Source organism: Bos mutus, chromosome 18, assembly GCF_027580195.1.
Source record: "Bos mutus isolate GX-2022 chromosome 18, NWIPB_WYAK_1.1, whole genome shotgun sequence".
NCBI lineage: Eukaryota > Metazoa > Chordata > Mammalia > Artiodactyla > Bovidae > Bos > Bos mutus.
The window spans coordinates 49,420,102-49,435,892 of NC_091634.1; the positions used below are offsets into that span (position 1 = coordinate 49,420,102).

Here is a 15,791-nt window from a genome sequence, read left to right on the forward strand (position 1 = left end):
AAGATGTACAAAAACATGGAACATCCCTTTAGAATGTAACAGCATCAGAAATGTATCTTCTGCAGATCCTCCCTCCCTCTCCTGTGTCCCCCACTCCCCCGAAGAAGACCCCCAAACTCAACCCAACTGGGAAAAGGAACAGGGGGTGAGTCTGTAACAAAAAAAAAAAAAAAAACTGAATTTAACTGGAACATGCTCTAATCTTTAGTTTATTTCTGGTTAAAAATATAGCAATCCAGTGCAGTGTAGTAAAGAAATCTGCTCGAAACGCAGCAGAGAGACAGCTGAACAGAAGCAGAGCAAGCAGAGCCCACGGGCGCCGAGCCCTGGGCCTTCCCAGGCTGAGCGCGGGCCCCACACACGCATCCGCGCACGCGGCCCGCCAGGCGGGCACCCAGACGGTCTGGGACCTTGGTGTTTAGTTTGGATGGTGGACAGCGCTGGCGGCAGACACACCAGAACCTGGTCTTGTGGGGCTGAAACAAGTACGTTGCATATTCTGGAGGTGGATATGTCATGACTGCTCAGGAGCTGTCAAGGCCCCCTGGGTTGCGACCACATTCCTGTCCTGGGACCTGACCAGCCCCCAAGTGCGCGTGAGGCATCTAGGAAGAAAACGCGTGTCTGCCGGGGCAGTGGAGGCAGGCACAGGACGAGAATGTGGAGACTGCGGGCTCAGAGACAGCCAGAGAGGACCACGTGGCGTGGGGGCCGACCGTGCTGTGGACCTCGGCAGGAGCCTGGACTGTGGACCTCGGCAGGAGCCTGGACAGTCATCTTGTGCCCGCAGTGCACGAGCGCCACGTGCTGGGGCCCAGGCCCAACGGCAGGCTGTCCCCATGAGGCCTCTCCCCCATCCCCAACCACAGTGCTCCCTCTCTCCTGCCCCCAGTGCCAGTCCCCTGGACGCCCACTGCACAGCAGCCCTGGGGGCCTGGGTCGGTGGGAGAGGGAGAGACAGTGAGAAAAATAAGGACTTGGCTATAAGACTTGGTGTGGGGAGGTGGCCTTGTGAGGAGGGCCGTGGGGCAGTGCCAGGGACCGGGGTGTGATGGCTTCACGGGCAGGAGAGAGGGCAGATGCCTGCCCCCGCTCCTGGTGTGCAGCAGAGGTCTGAGACGGAACAAGGCCCAGGGGGATGCCCACGCCTATCACCCACTCGTCCAGAACAGGAACGCAGGGTTACTGGACTCCCTGTGTGCGGCCCGTCCCCAGCCCCTGGCCCCCGCCCCACCCCGCCCCAGCCCCCCACGGCTGGACCACCAGATCCTCTGCCCAGGCTGCCCCCTCCACGTCCCAGATGGAGTGTGATGACGACGACGATTTTTTTTTTTTTGCCGCGGACTTGCCGGGATCCCTTTTCTTTCCACGTCAAGCTGGAGGGTCGGCGTGCTGGCCTCCTTCTGCCATGCCACACAGCATAGTGTTATACAAGCAAGGAACTGTGGCTAAAATCCAAAAAACATTACCCAGAAAAAAAGGCAAACTGTGAGTAATACCCAATCGTGTGGTTCTGTGAAAAGACTCGGAAGTTGTCATTGGGTGTCCAAGCGACGAGCCTTCCCTTTTGTTGTTTCGCTTTGAAACGTCTCCCGTTTGTACCCCAACTGTTTTTTGCGAACGTGACAATCTCCTCAGATGAAAAAGTTAATAAACAAAATGGCGACTCCGATGTTTAGCAAGATCACCATGGCAACCAGGATCGGCGCAGAGCCCTGGAACAGAAGGAGAAAAGGTGAGGTGAGCCTGAGGCCGCTCCCCTCCTCCTGAGCCAAACTAGGGGTTCCAGGAGGCTGCGGGGGGACGGACATGGATCACTGAGGAACCAGTCAGAGGCTCCCTCGAGCGTCCAAGTCTGGACTCTGAAGCCCTTCAGGCCCGCACCTCTCCTGCCCCGGGTCTCTGAACACGGTCGCCCCCTGGCATGGTGTCGCTGCCTCCAGCTCTGCACAACCAGGCTTCAGAAGTGGCCCCTCCACCCAAGTGTGGCCCCAACCCAGGGAGGGCAGAGCTCTCCAGTCCTCTCCACAGGCTTGTGGCGTGCAGCCGCTGGGAGCCCCCTGTGCAATCCTGGGACACGAAGCCCACCAGGGCACGCGGACCCCAGCCCTTCCCTCCCTGGACCTCAACCCTCTGCAGGCCCCAGGGCTGTACAGGGACAAACAGAGCGGCTGCCCCCGCCACCCCAGGTCTCTGTGGGAAGCCCTTCCATGGAAGGGTTCGGCAGTGGTGGTGCTCCCATAAGTAGCTTTGTCTTAAAGCACCCAAGACGCGCTTTAAGAGGTTTTAAAGCAGGAGCACGGTTCAGGGGGCTAAGTATAAAGCCCTTCCTGCATCTCCCACTCTGCCCATTGCTTGGCTTCCTAAACTAACCGCGTGCGCGTGCACACACACCACACATGTTTCTGAAGGAGAGCTGGGTGCTCAGTCCGCGAGGACCACCTGGGTTCAGAGAGGGCAGGCGTGTCTCAGGACAGCCCTCCACTTGGACACAGGCTCACACTGGCTGCTGGGGACTGGGCACGCTGCGAGGGGCCCTGAGGGCTGGTCACACGGGGCGTCTGTCAGCCGCTGGGCCGTGGTCGGAGAAGTTTCATGGGTCCTGCCTGCCGCCATGTGGTCGAGGAAGCAGGGAGTGTCTACTTCCAGGTGGGAGCCAGGGGTGGGGGGAGCAAGGGACCTGGGGGGTCCCTCCGGGGTGCAAGAGCCCCAGCGCTCAGTCTGGCCCAGGTCTCTGTCCTCTCCTCCAAACCGCCTGCCCTCCGCAGTGGGTGTGCAGGAGACAATGTGGACTTCACAGCTGAGCAGGAGGCGCCCCACCCCCAACAGGCCCAAGGAACCTGGGTCACAGCCCCGCCCGGGTATCTGATCCCAGGGGCCTGAGGCACTATATCCATCTCACCCACGTAGGAGCGGACACGCCTGTGTCCCACCTGCTCTGTCTGGCCTCTGGGTTTCCGTCCAAGACACAGAACTTTTCTTAAAGGTGAGGACAGCAGGGGGAGAGGTCTGAGAAAGCTGGAGTAAGGTCTGGGGGTGGGCGTTCCAGGATGCCCATTTCTTTTGGGGGAGCTTTCAGAACCACCCAGGTGCTTTTGCTGGAAAGATGGCCTGGGGGAGTAACCCTCTCCTGGAGCTGTCAGAGGCAGTTGGGGAATCCCCGTAGGTGGGCTTCCTGCGGGGGAGGGTACTGAGAGCTAGATGGGCGGGGTCGGGCTCTCGCTGTCCACCCCCCATCCCCGACCCTGCCCGGGACAGCTGGTGCCCACTCACTGTGCTGGCCTTGAGCTCGTCCCCGTTCTCATCGTCAGACTCCAGCGCTACGGGCGAGGACCTCTGGGGCGGGGAGAAGGTCAAGTCCCAGCGCAGCAGCCGCGGCTCCGCCCTGTCCCCCAGCCTCAGGCTCTCCAGCCTCTGCACTGCGGGCTCCGCGCATGGGGCCGGCCTGGCGTGCTCCTTGTTCTGGGACTTGGACCGCAGTCTCTGGGCCCCGAAGGCCCGGTCCTCGGGGCGGTGGTCCTCCCCGGGGCCCCGGCCGGCGCCCCCCTTGCTGTAGCGTCTTTTCGGGGGGTGCACGTCCTGTGCGTACGAGTCCATCCTCAGCAGGGGCTTCATCTCCATCTCGTAGTTGCTCAGCTTCTCCTCGTCCAGCTCCAGCAGCTTGGGGCCCCCGGGGCCGGGGTTGCCGGCCCGGTGGTGGGAAGTCCAGGAGAAGGTGGTGGGGGACTCCGTCCGCCGCTCCCGGGGCTTGGGGTTGCCGGACTGCTTGTGGCCCGCGCCCCGGGTGCGGAAGTCATCGGCCGGCTGGCCGCTGCGGAGGACGCCGCTGCGGACGCCGCGGGAGCCTCCGGCCTTCTCCTCGGCCCAGCTGTTGCGGGTGTAGTCCCCTCCCCTGCCCTCCAGCAGCATCTGGATGTCCCCGCCCCGCTCCTCGTCCACGGAGACCTGCCGGGAGAAGTGGGCCATCTTGTTCCTCGCGGAGGGGGCCGGGGGTGGGGTGGCCGTGGGGCTGGAGGGGAAGCTCTGCAGGGGGCTGTCGTCGGGGGTCAGGTCCGAGGGGGTGGTGCCCTTGCGGTACAGCTCGGGGCTGTCCTGCTGCGGGGGCGTCCCCGTGGAGGTCACCTCGATGTCGTCGCTGGAAAGCTGATGCTTCGGCCGCTGGTACTCGAGCCCTGTGGCAGGGAGGAGACAGGTGCCGGCGGGCAGGTAACTCGGGGGGTTCTGTGCTCAGGCCCAGAGGGGACCAGGATTGGGCCAGGCAGCACTCACTGCCTGCCAGTGGGTGGCGGGGGGGCAGAGAAAGTGGGAGGACAGTGTTCTCAAAGTCCCGAGGAGACCCCCATCCCCATCTGTGGGCACTTTTGAGGGTGACCGGATCAGGATGATGGGGTGGCCCCCAGCTGCAGAGGTGACCCGAGGTCCGAGAGTGCATCCCCAGGCTGCACCCCCATGCGTTCCTGCTGAGGACAGAGCGTCTTGTGCTGGGTGACCCTCCGCAAGGCAGGACGTGGAGTTTAAGTGACAGTCCCACTGCCCCTGCCCCATCCTGGGTCCTGGGGTTCTCCAGGCCGCCGTGAAGGCAGGACTGAGAGCAGAGCTCCAGGGGGTGGTCCCAGGACGGATCCGACCCCAGCACCTCAAGAGCCTTCCAGTCGCTCTGGGAGACGTGCATCTAGAGCAGTGATCCTGAGCTGCGCGAGGAGGGTGGCGGGTGGGCTGCCAGGACCTCAGCCTCTGCAGACCCTTGGACCAGTCACCTCCCTTCTCCCGAGGAGGGAGGAGGGTCCCCGGTCTGGCTGACTCGAGGGGCTTCTAACTCCTTTCATCCGCTCCCCACTCCGAGAGCACAGGTGGGCACCCCCTGAGTGTCTCCGAGCTTCACTGACCAGCTCGGCCACCAGCTCGGTCATGTGTGGCTGCTGATGTTTAAATGTGGACTAAAGAGCAGGCTAGGGGCTTCAGTGGTCACAGTTTCTGCGTGGCGGGCAGCCACCTGGTCGGGCAGAGCAGGGTCAGAGTTTTAGAACAGCCCTGGGGGGTGCGGAGCACACCAGAGCCTTGGGGGACAGGCAGGCAGGAGGGATGCAGTGGGCTGGCGGGGGGCTCTGGGGCACAGCCCGTGGGAGGCGTCCAGGGACCCCGACCGCGCGGACTCACCATTTTCCCGGTGCTGGAAGGAAGGGGAGAACTCTTTGGCAGTGATCCGGGCGATGCGCGCTTCCTCCTGGGCCTTCTGGGCCGCGGTGAGGGCTGCCTCCGCCTTGGCCCGGGAGTGGGAAGTCCTGGGCGGGGGAGACGGGAGGGCAATGAGGGCCCGGGATGGGCCAGGACAGGGCACCCGACACCTCACTCACCCACACAGTCCCACCAGGGCCTCGGTGCCCTCCAGCCGCTGTGGGCACAGGGCAGGCCACACTCGAGAGTGGAACCTGGCCTGGGACGAGCCCAGTCCTGCCTGAGGAGTGTCCCTCCTCCCCGGGTCCTGGCCACAGACTAGACCCCCGACTGACTCGTCTCAGCCTCCAGGGGTGGGCTGGTGCTCAGTGTGGCCCTGACCAGAGACGGGGATTCTGGGGGTGGCTATTCCCTGATGGACAGGGCAGCCTGGCATGCTGCAGTCCACGGGGTTGCAAAGAGCCGGACATGACTGAGCGACTGAACTGAACTGATGCCACCGCCAGCAGCGCTCAGAGTGGGCCGTGCTCCAGGTGGCCGGCCTGGAGTAGGAAGGGGCGGGACCCACCAGCCTGGCATAGAGAGGGTGCCAGGGCCCAAGGAGTGTGGCCTGCCTGCACACGAGCTCTGACCTGCCCCAGGCGACTGCTTAGCCTCTGTCCCACCCTGTGTGAAGGGGTGCTGAGCCAAGAGCTGCACAGCTCCTGTTCCCAGGTCACAGGACAGGATGGGTTTGCTGGCCCCTGGCCCCCAGCCCAGCATTTCTTCCCTCCAGACCCTGTCCTGGCCACCACAGTGCCTCCGCAGGCTGGTGCCGCCAACCCTGTGGACGTGGAGGAGACACACCCAGGGGGTCTGAGAAAACCACCCAATGTGGGTGGGAGCCGTGGTTTCCAGGTGATGAGAGAAGGCGAGGCCCGACTCCCCTTAGCACTCAGGGCGATGGTTCTCCGCAGTCGCTCGGATTTGGTGATGGCCCTGCCCTCATGTGGGGGCACAGGCCCAGCGTGGGGACCTCACACCCCAGGGTGGACACGGGAGCCACAACTCCAAACGAGCTTGATGTACGGCCCAGAAACTTCCAGAAGGACAGCCTCTGGCCCAACGCTCGGACCTGTCCCTCCCCAGCTGAGTCCGCATGAGACACGCTGGGGGCAGCGCTGGGTCACCCAGACGGAGGGTCTCACCTGCCTCTGGGTTCCACTTGTTCCTGCCTCCTGTCCTGGCTCCAGGGGCCTGCTTCCCAACTGCCAGTCCCCTGAGACGATTGCAGCCTGCCCCTCCAGGGGCCTGCTCCCTCCCCCGGAGCGCTCTGAGCAGCCTGGCTACACACCCCTCAGCGCCCATGGGACCCGCTCCATGGGTTCCACCTGGAGACCTCTCACTCCTTGTAAGCCACAGGGTTCTGTTTTTTTCAGAATGCCCCTGCAGGACGAGTTTACAAGAAGAAAACAGGGTGTGACATACACAGACAGTGTGCACGTCATCACGTGGGCAGGAGTGCAGGACCCAGAGGAGCCGCCTCCAGGCTCCCCCTGCCCGCCAGCCCGCCGCCTCACCTGGGAGCCGGCCGCTAAGACAGAATTAACCGTAAAAGCACAATGTTGGGGAAATTCTTCCCTTCCACACGGTTTCCGAACAACGGGGAAAGACAGAGTCCCTCAGTGTGGCTGCCGCCCGGGCCCCTCGGAGTGGAAGTGGAGAAGCAGCGCCCCGTGGACGATCCCTAGGGGAACCCGTGGTTGTCATCATGACAGACGAGGGGCAGGAAGCTTGGGGGGCGGCAGAGCCAGTAATGCGGGACCAATTTCGAACACGGAGCTCATCGGTTGTCATCAGTTGATAAGCCATGGCTGCAGCCCACGGGCTCCCGCGGGGTGTCCCCCACCTGCACCCCTGAAGGCACAGGGCATGTCTGTGGCCCTCAGGGGCTGTCCCGTCCGCCCTGATGGGGGCACAGCTGGCCGAGGCCCGTGTTCACTTTGAGAACTGGCAGGGTTGCGTCAGACCCGGCGAGGGCCACTGTGAGGCCCCGGCTGCCCAGGCCCATCTTGGGGCCAGAGCCCTGGGGACAGAGGGGCAAGAACCGAGGCAGGGTTTCCGGCTGCGGGGGTCCCATCGGGTGAGCCAGCTCCCCTCCACGTCTCCCCCTCCTTCTCTGTCCATCTGCCGCGTGGGACCCGGTGAGTGACCCCTTCATGGAAACCCCGACCTGGAGACCAGGGCACCCTGAAATCGTACTCGAAGTGCTCCACCTGCTTCCTCCTTCCCCTCAGCAGGGGCCCACAGTTTTCGTCTGACCCCGTGAGGCCCCACAGCCCCACACACGCTGGACTGGACCGATGGTCCAAGACTCACACCGTCTTGGACTGACGGTGTGACCTGGTTCCTGTAAGGCAGCTCCCGTAGCTGAGAGGGCTGCGGTCGGGGCAGGAGGCCAGCTCCCTTGGAACCTGCCCGTGGGCCGGGGCTTGCCTCAGCTGATGCTGCAGCTTCTCCAGAATGTGCCAGGGGCTGGCTTTTGTAGTAACACTTTATTGAGATATAACTCAGAGTGTGTATTATATATATAATAATGTGTATATATATAATATATATGTAATAGTGTGTATATACATAGAACAGTGTGTGAATATATATATCGGTGTGTGTATATATAATTGTGTGTATTCATATATAATAGCATGTGTGTGTGTATAATAGTATGTATGTATATATATAATAAGTAGTGCAGTGGTAAAGCGGAGAAGGCAATGGCACCCCACTCCAGTACTCTCGCCTGGAAAATCCCATGGACGGAGGAGCCTGGTAGGCTGCAGTCCATGGGGCCTAAGAGTTGGACACGACTGAGTGACTTCACTTTCACTTTTCACTTTCATGCATTGGAGAAGGAAATGGCAACCCACTCCAGTGTTCTTGCCTGGAGAATCCCAGGGATGGTGGGGGAGCCTGGTGGGCTTCCATCTATGGGGCCGCACAGGGTCGGACACGACTGATGTGACTTAGCAGCAGCAGTGGTAAAGAATCTGCCTGCCAATGCAGGAGACGCAAGAGATGAGGTTCAATCCCTGGGTTGAGAAGATCCCCTGGAGGAGGAAATGCAACCCACTGCAGTATTCTTGTCTGGAGAATCCCATGGACAGAGGAGCCTGGTGGGCTACAGTCTATGGGGTCACAAAAGAGTCGGACATGACTGAGCACACATCCACACACACATGTATATAGTAATGTGTGTGTGTCTATATCACAGTGTCTGTGTATACACACTAGTGTGTGTATATTGTATGTTAGTGTATTATTTAATAGTGTGTGTATATATATATGTAATTGTGTGTATATAATAGTGTGCATGTATATACTGTGGTGTGTATATATAAAATCGCATGTGTATCTGTAATAGGGTATCTATAACAGTGTGTGAATATGTGTAATTGTGTGTATATCTATAATAGTGTGTGTGTATGTATAAATATAATAGTATATGTATATATATAAAAGGGCTTCCCTGGTGGCTCAGTGGTAAAGGATCCGCCTGCCAATGCAGGAGACGTGGGTTCAGTCTCTTGGGTGCTAAGAGCCCCTGGAGAAGGAAATGCAACCTACTCCAGTATTCTTGCCTGGAAAATCCCATGCTTAGAGGAGCCTGGCTGGCTACAGTCCTTGGGGTCACAAATGAGTCGGACATGACTTAGTGACTAAACAACAACAATATGTATATAACAGTGTGTGTATAATACATGCACATGTGTATATGTGTGTATCTGTAACAGTGTGTGTGTGTATATAATACTGTGTATCTATAACAGTGTGTGTCTATGTGAGTTTGTATATATAACAGTGTCTGTATACATATATATAGTTAAGTGAAAGTGAAGAAAGCGAAGCTGCTCAGTCATGTCCGACTCTGTACTACCCCATGGACAGTAGCCCACCTGGCTCCTCCGGCCATGGGATTTTTCAGGCAAGAATACTGGAGTGGGTTGCCATTTCCTCCTCCAGGGGATCTTTCCCACTCAGGGATTGAACCTGGGTCTCCTGCACTGCAGGCAGACTCTTTACCATCTGAGCCACCAGTGAATCCCATATATATATATATACACACACACGCACACACACACACAATATGTATATATAAAAATGTGTGTATATATAAAATAGGGTGCATATATAATTGTATATAATAGTGTGTATCTATAATAGTTTGTGTATATATGTGTTTATAATAGTGTGCATGTCTATAATACTGTCTATATAATAGTGTGTCTACAAAATTGTATCTATATAATAATGTCAGTATATATAATAGTGTATCCATATAATAGTGTTTGTATCTATATAATAGCGTGTGTATATATAATAGTGTGTATACCATATCTAAAATAGATAGCCAATGGGAATTTGCTGTATGGCTCAGGAAACTAAAACAGGGGCTCTGTATCAACCCAGAGGGGTGCGATGGGGAGGAAGATGGGAGGGAGGTTCAAGAGGCTGGGGATATATGTATACCTATGGCTGATTGATGCTGAGGTTTGACAGAAAACAATAAAATTCTGTCAAGCAATTATCCTTCAATTAAAAAATAAATTAAAAAAACTGTATATATACATTAGTGTGTGTACATATGTGTGTGTATATATACATGGATATATAGTATATATATTATGTACACACTATTGTATATACACCCACTATTATATATAAAATACTGTGTATCTATGTAACAGTGTTACAGTGTGTTGTATATAATATATATGTAATAGTGTGTGTGGAAGATCCCCTGGAGAAGGAAATGGCAGCCCACTCCAGTTTTCTTGCCTGGAAAATCCCATGGACCGCAGAGCCTGGTAGGTTACCATCCATGGGGTCGCAAAGAGTCGGACACGACTGAGCGACTTCACTTTCACTTTCATAATATAATAGTGACTACACACACAATGTATACGTATATAACTCGCCCATCCGAGGAGCACAATTCGGTGGTTTTAGTCCATTTGTGGAGCTGTACTACAACCACTGCAGTCAATCCTAGAATCTTCTACCCACCCCCAAAGACGCCGCTCCCTCTATCAGTCACCCCCATCTCCCCCAGAGCCTCCCCACCAGCCCTCGGTGGTCAGCAGGGTTCCCTGTGTGGACGTTTCATGCATGTTTGAGTTGACCGAGGGAGACGCACGTCACAAGGGCGCCGCCTGGGAGGTTGCGGGGCAGGGGCGTCCGGCACGTCCACAGGCCACGCAGCCACCACCCCTGTCCAGTGCCGGGACCTTCGCACCAGCCCCAAACAGCCGCCTCCCCAGGGCAGTCACTCCCACCTGCACCCCCAGCCCAGCACCAGGGGTCTGAGCCTCAGTTCAGCCCCTCCCATCGCTGCATGGAGACGGTGACCCCCTCCTGGGTGGAGTGGCGGGGCGAGTCCCAGGGCTGCTCCTGGGGTCTGAGTGGCGCGCCGCCACCACCCTGTGCTATCTCTACTCCCGGGGACCCGGGGTCGTCACCTGGCTAACGAGTGTCCCCCAAGCCGGTGACGTCCACGCTGAGCCTCCTGAAGGCCCTCAGACGTGACGTCGGGACGGGCCTGGCCCCCAAGTTGAGTGTGCTCCTGTCATAGACAATGGAACCCTGAGAAGTAAACGTGTCCAGGTTGTGAGCCAAGCAGTGGAAGCGCCTCAAGCGAGGAGGCTGCAAGGACAGGAGGGTGGGGGCAGGGCTCGTGTGTCTCCAGGTGTGCCTGTCATTGGAGCGGGTGCCTCGAAGCCCTAAGAGTTCCAGGGACAAGGTAGGTGATTAAATCGTTACTCCCACTGGGGGTTGGAAGCAAAGAAAAAAGTATGGGAGACCCTGTATGTTCACGTCACTCCAGAAAGCAGGTTTGCTTATCCCCAAAACCATGCAATAGGAGCAGGAGACATACCCTAAAACAGCAGAACGGTGGTGGCACGAGACCCGCTCCCTGCCCAGGGGGCTCAGGCAGTTACTGATTCCTAGGACGTGTTCATTAAAGCTATAAGGAAAAGGCGACATGATACTGAAGCCTGGGATGATGTCCCATTTTTAGCATATGTTACCACCTTTTCGCTCATTTCCAATGCCTCACAACAGTCCTGGATTGACCAAGCAGGGACAAGAAGACTCCCCTGCCCAACCTGGAGGAGAAGCTGATGATGGAAGCCTGACGCCTACTCAAGAATGAGGAAGAAGGTGGTCTTTTTCTCCTCCCCAGTTTTCCTTTGATTATAGAGCTGTAGCCCACCTTCTCGTCCACCCACCTGTAAGCCTCACAAGCTTCCTGTTCTAATAAGCGGCTTCTTATCTATGGCGTTGTGTGCTCGTGCGCGGGTGCTAAGTTGCTTCAGTCGTGTCTGGCCCTTTGCGACCCCATGGACCGTAGCCCACCAGGCTCCTCTGTCCATGGGGATTCTCTGGGCAAGAACGCTGGAGTGGGTTGCCAGGCCCTCCTCCAGGGGATCTTCTTGATCCAGGGATGGAACCCGAATCTCTTGTGTCTCCTACATTGTCAGGTGGGTTCTTTACCACTAGTGCCCCCTGGGAAGCCCTATCTATGACTTTGCCTCTTGCTAACTTCTTTCCATGCTGAGCAGGCTGATGCATGAACAGACAGTGGAGTATTCTAGGGTCAGGAAGAAGGAAGGATTCGGGCTGAGCACAGAGAGGGTGCTGGAGGGCCCGGGCCAGGGAAGGACTCTGAGCTCCCCGGGGCCCAAGGCAGGCTTGAAACAGCATCGATCCCATTCAGGGGGTTTGCCGGACAGAATCAAAGCCTCGGCTCAGAGAGAGGTGGCCAGCCTGGGCTCTGGGCCTGGAGGAAGCATCTTGGCTTCCAGGCTTCCTCAATGCAGGATGGGGAGCCACACAGGCTGAGTCCAGTACTAAGTGTGGAAGGCTGGAATGACCCAGCGACCAGCACTGTGGGCCCGGAGGGGACAGTGCACGTCCGAGTAGGTTTGGTGACTCCACGTCGACACCCCTCCCCTCCCTCCAGGGAGCATCCCCTGACGCCCGCTAACGGCAGGTCCCCACACTCACTGTGACAAATGCCAATGCTGGAGCCCAGGGATGGGGCGGCAGGAAGAGGACCGTGGGGGAGCGTGGGCAGGGCAGGCCCCTGGGGCAGAGGCAGGGCCAGACTGCGGGCCATGGGGGATGTGGCACAAGGAGGGTTTGTGCGCTGTGAACTAGTGGGGCTGCTGGTCCGTCATTAGAGGAACGACGTGAACCTTACTGTATCAGCGCCCACCTGGAAGAACTCAGTGCAAATCCCCCCAGAGGTCAGGCCAACAGGCGTCACCTAGCGCATCTCTGCACACACATCCTGTGTAAACACTCGTGTGCCATCCCCCCTGTCCCAAGGGAGACGTGGCTCAGACATGACAGCAGCTCTGGGGATGGGCTCATCCAAGAGGCTGATGGAGGCCCAGCTTTCATCAGGCCCAGCGTGATGGGCTGTTTCCCTGTTTATTCTGAGCCCATGGAACTAAGAATAAGCACCTCCTGCCCACCCTCCTGGGAGGCCCGGCTGGACGGCGGGAGCTGGGTGCCCATCCTCAGACAGCCACCTTGGCCTGGCCTCAAAGCCAGCGTGGTGGGTGTGGCTGAACCCCGACCCCCATATCCAGCCCCCTTCATGGTCTATTTGGTGAACACCCCCTCGACCGGAGGCTCCCAGAGAGGAGGTCCCACTGTTCCCGCCTGCTCGGGAACACACACACGCACACACACCCGCCGAGAGGGAGGGATGAGAGACATCCCAGAGGGGCCGCGGTCTGGTTCCTGCAGCTTTGCTTAGTAAAAACACACGGACATTAATCCCCCAACATCATACGTATATTTACACATATACGTTCACACATATATAAAAAGAACACGCTGCGGCAACCCTAAAATAAAATTAAATCAAGCAACTGCATTTAATAGAGAAGAAACCTCCCAAGGCATCGCGAAGGTTCCCCGGAAGTGAGACATTCAGGGCTCTCGGCTGGCAGTGAGGTGACGGCCCCCATGGGGACCTGCCCGCTGGGGATGCTGAGCAGGGTTCGGGCCGGCACTGTGAGCCGGCTGGGGAGTGCTGGGTCCCCACCACCTGGCAGGTCCACCTGGTGCCCTGCACCTCTGCCCCCTGTACCCCAGCTCCCAGAGAGGAGGGCCGGGCGTTCCCGCCAACCAGGGGGACACCACCTCCCAGACACAGGGCTGCACAAAACAAGGCCATAGGTGCATCAAACGGATGGACAGATGGGTGGGGCGTGCAGTGACCTGCCTGGGTCCCCTCGAGCTCTGTCCATCTGGGAACTGGGAATGTCACCTTATTTGAGGGTGGGGTGTGTGTGATAAAACCCCAAATGGCCAAGCCCCTCCAAGTGTCTGACTCAGCAGGTTTGGGCGGGCCTGGGAACCTGAGCTTGTCTGCAGCCAGCCCTCTGCCCCCAGCTGACACTGCAGTGAACTGGTTCGACGTGTTCCCACACCCCAGACTGAGGCGTGCCCACCCCCGGGGCTGCCCCTGGCCGCCCAGCTCACTGTCTGCTCAGGAGGAGGTGTGTGGTCCCACTCGTGGCCGCCAGCCCCCCTCCCCAAGTCCAGGCTTGACCTTCTCATGCCCGGATTCAATTCAGCACTTGTTGAGCGCCTGCTGTGCGCGTGTAGGGATGCCCAGGGTTCAGGGGTCCTCTACACACTGTCGTGGGCACTGTTGACCCTGGAAGCTGGCTGGTTTCCACACCTGTGATGACCCTGAGGTCGGTGTGTGGGTCACTCCTCACTGACCAGTCAGGAGACTGAGGCACCGGGATCTGGCGCGCTCTGGGGCTCAGGGCAGGGACAGGTACACACGCTTCTCCAGCCAGTGAAGGACCGTCTTTCAGAGGTGGAGACGTGCCTTGAGCACCTTCAGGGGGAAGGCGCCAAACGGAAGCCAGGTGTTAGGGCTCCCACCCACCCCACTCCTCCTCCTGACGGCCTTCTTGAGGGCCCCCAGGAGCCTCTGGAGCCCACCCACATGTGATTCCAGCCGGGATGGCCAAGCTGAGCATGAGGTCCTCGGTGCCAAGGGCTCCTCCACGGGTCCAGGAAGAGGTGTTCTTGGCCCAAGGAAGAAGGATCGTGGCCCTGCCCGCCTGACAACCTGGGGCCCTGCCCTAGCTGCCCAAGGCCATGACCAAGCTCCACGTCCATCTCTCATCCCCACGGCCCCTGCCCTCTGGCCTTATACTGTCCTCCCAGCAGGTCTCCCTGCAGACGGCACCTGACCTCGTCACCACCACCTCCTCCCTCTGGTTTTATAACGGTTTAACTGAGGTCGATCCATGTCCCTCCATGACTGCCTTCACGGGCTGTCTTCTCCATGTATGGCATCCCCTCCCCCAACCTCGTAAGGGCGCTGTCCTTGGACTCAGACCACCCCTATCTAGGATGACTATGTCTCCAGACCCTCACTCTGGTTGATCTGTTCCCCAAAGAGGGCTGCGCTGGGTCTCCAGGGTGTCTGCAGGTGGAGGTGACTTCTCAGGGGTACCACTCAGCCCACCCTGGTGGGTGGGATGTCAGGCTGGGGACAGGGGGCGGAGGAAGGGCAGGTGCCCCACTGTCCCTCCAGCCCCAGCCCCACCAGCCCCCACCCCGGCCACAGGATCTCTTCTTTCTAACTGTTGTGAGCAAGGCCGCCCCCTGCCTGGAGGAGGGCAGAGCCAGACCTGTATCTGTCCCCACCTACACGTGGCCTGAGTAGTGTGGGCATCTCTAAGGGCAGAATCCAGGGCTTAGTTCCCTTGAAGAGAGGCTGGTAGGCAAGCCAGAGTCGAGGGGAGAAAAAAGGGGAGACAGAGGCGCAAAAGCCTTCCTTTCATAGGCAGGGCCAGTGCAGTAACCCTTTGCCTTCGCATCGTTAGGTCCTTGCTAGGGGCTTCCAGCCGAGAAGCAGTGCATCCCTATAGATGGAAATATGCAATATGCAAGGCTGTGTGTACACCAGTGAGAACGCAGTCCCAGGCATGGACGCTCCCCCAGGACGACTGGGCTAAAGGCAGGTGGCTGAGCCCTGAGCCCCGAGTGGGCAGACACAGCAGAGGGGCCCCCCGCACTGCGTCGCCAGGAGACAGGGTGGGGCAGTCAGGCCCCTGAGCAGCTGGGCTTCATCTCTTTCTGACACTTCAAGGTAACGGTAAGGTGGAAGGGAGGAGCTGGGCCCTGTTTGAGTAAAGGTAAGGAGGCCATATATTTCTCATTCCCAGGGTCAAGGAGATCTCCCAGACCACACATGTGCGGAAATCAGAGGAGGGAGGAGTGTCAGACCATAATATGTCCCACCAACCTCCCAAAACCCTCGTGCTGGAATCCATCTTGGGTAAAAGATGCACATATCTGGGAGGGCCCTGGGTCAGATCGAATATGGACACGAAGCCAGACAATGCGAGATGACTGGCCAGAGAACACCTGGAAACTGCCCGCCGTGTGAGCATTTACACCATCTCCCAAAGTGCAAGACTCCCTGAGCCTGCCCACATATCCTTCTTCATGTTTTACTTATAATAAACATTCTACCTGTTTCACAAACTTTCCTTCTCTTTGCTGAACATTTTCTTCAAAGAAGAGAAGACCTGGAG

At 58.3% G+C, this 15,791-nt stretch overlaps 1 protein-coding gene across 1 annotated transcript in view; it reads right to left on the reverse strand.

The window, feature by feature from the left end:
* Positions 1–1,634: 1,634 nt before the first annotated feature.
* The window catches only part of JPH3 (junctophilin 3), a 74,407-nt gene continuing 60,250 nt past the window's right edge, over positions 1,635–15,791 (reverse strand). Inside the window, exons 3-5 of the mRNA XM_070386877.1 lie at positions 5,158–5,282; positions 3,274–4,172; positions 1,635–1,715 (exon numbers count right to left, since the gene is read on the reverse strand). Of these exons, the coding sequence (XP_070242978.1) occupies positions 1,635–1,715; positions 3,274–4,172; positions 5,158–5,282 (1,105 nt within the window). The remainder of the gene's footprint in view (positions 1,716–3,273; positions 4,173–5,157; positions 5,283–15,791) is intronic.